Genomic DNA, 6,096 nt, shown 5'->3' with positions numbered 1-6,096 from the left:
TATTAGCTTGTTTAATCCTCAGTACAATGTCCTTTTGTGTTCTTTTGGCAGTAGAGAAAAAAAATACAAGGTATAGTTACTATTCCTCATGATCATGGAGTATTCACCATTGTTGCATTTAGCATTATTACTCTCTAAGATATTATTACTATTACTATCACCATCACTGATACACAGAGTGCATCGTGTGTCATATGCACGCGTGTGTGTGTGTGTGTGTGTGAACGTGTAAGTCAAGTGTTCAGTGCTCAGAGCTTGTTTTCTCAAAAGAGAAGCTAGGCAGAGTCAATAGCTTGGTGTTCGGGACGCCTTCTTGGGGCAGCCCATCTCCTCCTCCACCCAAATCAAATGAGTCCTTGGAGTCACTGGAGGGAGCACGCCTCCTCAGGCAAGTGTCCCGACTTGGCAACGGGGGTGGCACCATCCCCAGAGCAGGGTGAAAACCTTCTGGAAGCTCTGAACCCTCGGGTGGATCCACAGAGATGCACGGCGGACTCATTTTCTTCTTGCGGCCGCGTGGAGAGGACTGCTGCTGGAGGCTGTCGCCTCGCGACACGAAGCCGGAGGAGATGGAACTGCGCTGAGGACTGCTTTCCACGGACGAGCACACCTCAATGGAGTGCCGACGTGGGTCGTCAAGCCAGGACAAGGGCCGTGGTAACAGCAGAGCTCGTTGGCCCTGAGTGTCCACGCTGTGGTACTTCTTAAGCTGACGTCTTGCACCTTGATCCCCTGTCCCTTCTCGGATCCCATCGTCGCTCCTTCCTGCGAGCCCTGCCCAGATAATTTGGGATACCTCCTGATCCACAGAGTCCGTTTCCTCCTGCTTCCTGGCAGCCAGTGATGGGATGGGTGGAGAGCAGGAACGCCTGGAGAATACGTTGTACTGGTCGTAGGGGTTGTGCTGCGTGTGGACACTAGGTCGCGATGGTTTCGGGGAGGCGCCTGGTGTGGCGGGGACCAGAAAGAGGGAAGGCTGCTGCTGCTGCTGAGGTGGAAGGGTGACAGGGGTGTCCGACAGTTCCCTAAGCCCCAGGGGGCCCTCGTTTTCCCCTCCCTCTGTGTATAGAGTCCCCTGAGAGTCACCACTCACTGCCACCTGAAGAGAGCAGGGACGGGAGGAGGTGAGGGGAAGGTAAAGGGTAACATTAAGGATTAATATGAACAGGTGAGAGGGTGATTGGTTAGTATGAGATGTTAGGGATGTAGAAGCTAGTGGAAGCCGAGGGGAGCCGTGGAGTTAGAGTGGAGTTCACCATTAGCATTGCACTCCACAAGCTCTTTCCTTCAAAGGATTGATGGTGAAATTAGAAAAATAGAGATACCACCTCAGGGCATCTGTTTTGAATGCATTCGTAGCCCCAATCCGAGGTAGCCAACATTTAGAATCTGATGTTGGTATTTGTATTTTTTAAAAGTTTGTATCAAACTTGAAAGTATCAAATGAAGTAACTCGCCACAAAACGTACCAAAACGTACAGCCACACATTAAACCTTAACCGACAAAAATAGTGCTTAAATTGTGCTACAAAGTTCAATAAAACTTGCTGAATAGCAGTTACACATTCTGAAGTAACATTATTATTTCAACAACCAGTTAACCACTAGTTGAAAACCTTTTTAGTCCTTTCAGTCTCATGGGTGGTCCTAGGGATGGGCTTCCAGGGGTTATATCCTCCTTTTGTTTTATTGCTTTGAGTTTTAATGTCAGGTTTCTAGCCTTTTTGGTGAGAGTTGCACTTCATCTAGATCAGAGGTGTCAAACTCAATTCCTGGAGGACCACAGCTCTGCAGTTTAGCTCCTACCCTAATTCAACACACCTGATCCAGCTAATAACACCCTTCATGGTTTGTGTGTTGGAACAGGGTTGGAACTAAACTCTGCAGGGCTGTGGCCCTCCAGGAACTGAGTTCAACACCCCAGATCTAGATGCATTCAGCACCAAGTATTTTAAAGACAGAATGGAATATGCTTCTGTACTCGAGCCTGATCACTTGGAAAACTCTTTTATAAAGACAAAGACCTAGGCCACGAATTTAGCAAACTTTGGTAAGGCAACAAGTTTTCCCTCATATAAACAGTACAATAATTTATAAACAAAATCAAGTGCAATAACAAATGAAAGTCACGACACTACTGTCAACCTGTACACAACTACGGAAAGCTTGAAGGGATGCATGGAACTTTTGGCATGCATAGAGATTTTTTATTTATTTATTTAATCTAGTAATATATAAACATTTCCTTCATAAAAATTATACCTTACTTTACAGTTTTAATATTCTAATATTTAAACAAATGATGATTCATTTCTCAATATTTGCAGAGGTCTGGGCAAAGCACAAATATCTCCTGTCCCTAGAACCGCCCCTGGTCCTGATAGGAAATGTATGTGAGCACTTTCAACAAAATCAGAAAGTGTACAGGCTACTGGAGAAATTAGCAAATAAATTTGTGTCTTCCTTTTGCTCTATATCTTTGGCTCCTCTTTGACATTGACACAATGCCTGAGTAGCAGTACTGTACATGCTACCGCTGTGGGTAAAGTCACATAGGTGAAAACTTACAATATCAATTGCACTTTCAGAGAAAAGTTTGTAATAGATGTACTGTTTTAACTAGGGCAGAGAAACATTTACCCTAGGGCAAAACTACAGGCACTGTTTGGCAGACTGCACTCTGAGCCACTGGGCTACTGCAACAGACCACAAGACCCACGTCTCTTCCTGGGGTCTCCTTCTCCCAGAATTCGCTTTCTTTGAATCAAGGGAGTCCGAGAGAGGCACCGGCCCAGTAGGAGAGAGGTGGGTGGGTGTTTTGGGAGGGCCTAAAGATCACGAGGAACCATGTCATATTTGGAAAGTTAGCGGACAATGAGTAAAAGGTTGAGCCATAAGCGTCCCTGTTCTATGTTAAAACTTGTATAATTGAAGCTATGCTGCCCCCTAGTGGCATTAAGTTGATTTCACATTTGTATGACAAATGATTGACTAAATGGCATGTATGGGAAATGTATCATTGAATGAATATGTATCATTGTTGTTAATCACATTTTTACAGACATGCTATTTTGAAAGTTAATGTAAAAAACAAACAGCTAATGTAATACTGTTTGAATACATATTTTTGGAAGGTTATCATAAATAAATGATAACTACCATCTGTGTTTATATTTCCTTTAAAAGGAATTCAATATAATTATTGCAGATCTTAAGAATATCTTTTTTATAAATGCAACTCAGTTGAGTGTCAGTCCACTAATTTCATTCCTCTTGATCTTTACCCTGCACTTTTGGCCTTTACAGTAGCCATGGTGAAATGCGTTGGGCTGGAGGAACGGGATTTAAGGGGTGTGGTAGGAGAAAGAGGGACAGAATTGGGGACGGAGTTCAAGGATCTGTGGTGCTGGAGGCGAGCTGAACCAAGCAGCCCATTCCAGCTCTCTCAGAAACAGGAGTATCTGTGCCTCAGGAGCAGCTCGGGTTCAGGCTTGGGTTGTACCATGCTGAGCTGCTTGGAGTGAGTCACATTAGAGGGTAAGCACGCCAAAAAGCAGCAGAAAAAAAAGGAGAGAATGCAGGAAGAATTTAGAGAAGAAATATACTAGCCAGAGGGAGAGATCAATAGTGCAGAGGTGTCAGACTTCATATCACTCACATTCCCACAAGTCTCCAATCACAATCCATAGACAAGGAATATTATGCATGATGAAAGAAGACAAGCAGAGAGAAAACTGCTCTGTTACAAAACCTAGTCAGCTGCCTACGGAGGCAATTGACCTATCGGTAAGCCCCGCCCCCCTTAGTTACTGTTGTTCCCTCGGACAAACAAACGGAGTTGCTCACTGTCTTACAATGACAGCTGCATTGAGAAAACCTTGTCCCACCATATATATATATATATGTGGGATATACAGTGGGTAACTCGAAACGAGGGTGTACAGATCACAATGCAAGCGGGAGAAGTGTCATATTAGGGTCGGTCATCACGATCGCGGATGACAACATGCAGGATCAACACTGTTCATGTATCGCAGGGTACGATTAAATTAATGTATATTTAACCAGTTTAATATGGAGAGGCACTGAAATGTAGACCTTCGTTTATGTGTTTTTGACCTACATGATGTGAGAACAGTCCGCTATTTAGGTTTGTATGCTAGCATGGACTTGCTGAAGCACAAGATAACATTAACGTTCTGCTTGAGCAGATGAAAAATTGTAACTTAATGAGTGTATGACAACCAGAAAATGAACGTTTTTGTCTTCATTTGTATTAGGGTTGAATACTTAGGGACATTTTGCTCTGTTTTGTTTGGGTTCAGGAAATGTAATAAAATAAATTAAATTGCCCATCCTCTCAGGATACCTGGAATCAGTGTTACAATTTTTCAATTTTGAAGCATAAACCCCATAAAACCGATGCGAGCTTCGGATCTTCCAATGTTTTTCTATGGCGCTGAAACCTTAAGATGTCCGAGTTCCGCTCCCCGTGCAACTGATACTCGACTGCCATTGGCTAGTCTGCGTTCAAGGGGAGGGGCTTACCGACAGGTCAATAGAGTCATATGCAGCTCCTTATACCGAGGTTATTCCAACTTACTTTGATGCTTAAAATTACTTACTTCAGCCAGATTCTAAAGTTGCATTCCAAATGCAAATGTACTATACACTGTGCACTTCTGCTACACATTACATACTCTTATACAGTGTATGAAATTTAGAAGGCCAGTGCCATTTCTAATGAAATACTAATCCTTTTTTTTTTTTACTTCACAGAACCATTTACTGGTCTTTCAGTAAGAGGAGGGACATTTCAAATGCACATCATATGCTGCAGCTATAGCTTCAGCAGGTTTATCCATTCGCTTACCACTGAGTGCACAAAGTGTCTACTTGTGCTCTATGACTTGCCAATGCAAGAAGTTTCACACATATTGCGTAAAGGGCAAAGAAACAAATGCCTTTATTCATGCAGTAAATTGAGTAAAAGTGACAGTAATGACATTGTAATGTTCCTTGTAAGATTTCTGTTTCAAATAAACACTGTTCTTTTGAACTTTCTATTTATAGCAGTGTATGATTTTGAGAACCATCTTTTCACACTGAGAACAACTGAGGGACTCATATGTAACTTACAGAAGGTTCAAATGCTCACTGATACTCCAGAAGGAAAAACCATGCATTAAGAGCTGGGGGGTGAAAACTTTTGAACAGTGAAGATGTGTAGATTTTTCTTATTTTCATATTTTTTTCATTTAGTACTGTCCTTCAGAAGATATGTACATGCTTCCCAAAAGACAAAAGTAAAATTTACCCTGATCTTCAAATTCAAAAATTTTCACCCCCGGGCTCTCAATGCGATTTTTCTAAATTCACGTGCACGCGTCTCTCTGAGAAACAGTGCTCAGAAACTCAGAATCTCTCAGACAGTGCGACTCAATCTCTCAAAATGCAAGTTTTCGTGAGCACATAGCACAGCAATGTGACGCGAGTGTGTAACTGTGATAGAGACAATAGTCCAAAATCTCTACCGGTTGACAAATTTCTACCAGTTTACTTGTGTCTACTGGTATATTGCCCACCCCTAACTGTTATTATAAATTGTAATAATATTCTACATTACACTTTTTACTCATACAATTTTTGATCAAATAAATAAATAAAAAAGTTACTGAGCCCAAACTTTTGAACGTATGTGTATGTGACAGTTGAATACATCAGAAATACTATGTATCGAGGCAGCTCACTAGATTTTGGAACAGAGATACTATGTGCAATCAACAAAACCAGAGTGCATCAACATGTCTTAATAGAAACAAACTCTGTATGCAAAACACAATTCAAAGGAAGCAGTGAAAGGACTGAGAAGACTGAACCTGAGCTCACCTGTCTGCGTAGGGTTCGTGAAAGAGTGTGTGCCCGGCAAGGTGGGGGGATTCGTGGGATGCCCTCTGAGTCCGATAGGCTATGAGGACTGATCGGTCTGAACAGATCGGTGGGCACAGCCAAGTGCAGTGTAGGTTCTTCTGTTTGAGACTGGATAGAGTCTGTAGACCCTGTGTGAGGAGACATGTTTCTATTACATTTCATATT

The 6,096-nt window shown here is 42.5% G+C and overlaps 1 protein-coding gene across 1 annotated transcript in view; it reads right to left on the bottom strand.

Moving 5' to 3' along the window:
- Positions 1-241: 241 nt before the first annotated feature.
- Positions 242-6,096, bottom strand: part of LOC306857817 (voltage-dependent T-type calcium channel subunit alpha-1G-like) — a gene marked incomplete at both ends in the record, with an annotated part of 249,448 nt that continues 243,593 nt past the window's right edge. Inside the window, 2 exons of the mRNA XM_079398001.1 lie at positions 242-1,099; positions 5,890-6,059. Coding sequence (XP_079254127.1) covers positions 242-1,099; positions 5,890-6,059 — 1,028 coding nt within the window. The remainder of the gene's footprint in view (positions 1,100-5,889; positions 6,060-6,096) is intronic.

The sequence above is a fragment of the Barbus barbus genome (assembly GCF_936440315.1).
Source record: "Barbus barbus genome assembly, chromosome: 38".
Lineage (NCBI taxonomy): Eukaryota > Metazoa > Chordata > Actinopteri > Cypriniformes > Cyprinidae > Barbus > Barbus barbus.
The sequence above is the reverse complement of the archived record's forward strand: the minus strand, read 5'-3'. Positions and strand labels throughout refer to the sequence as shown.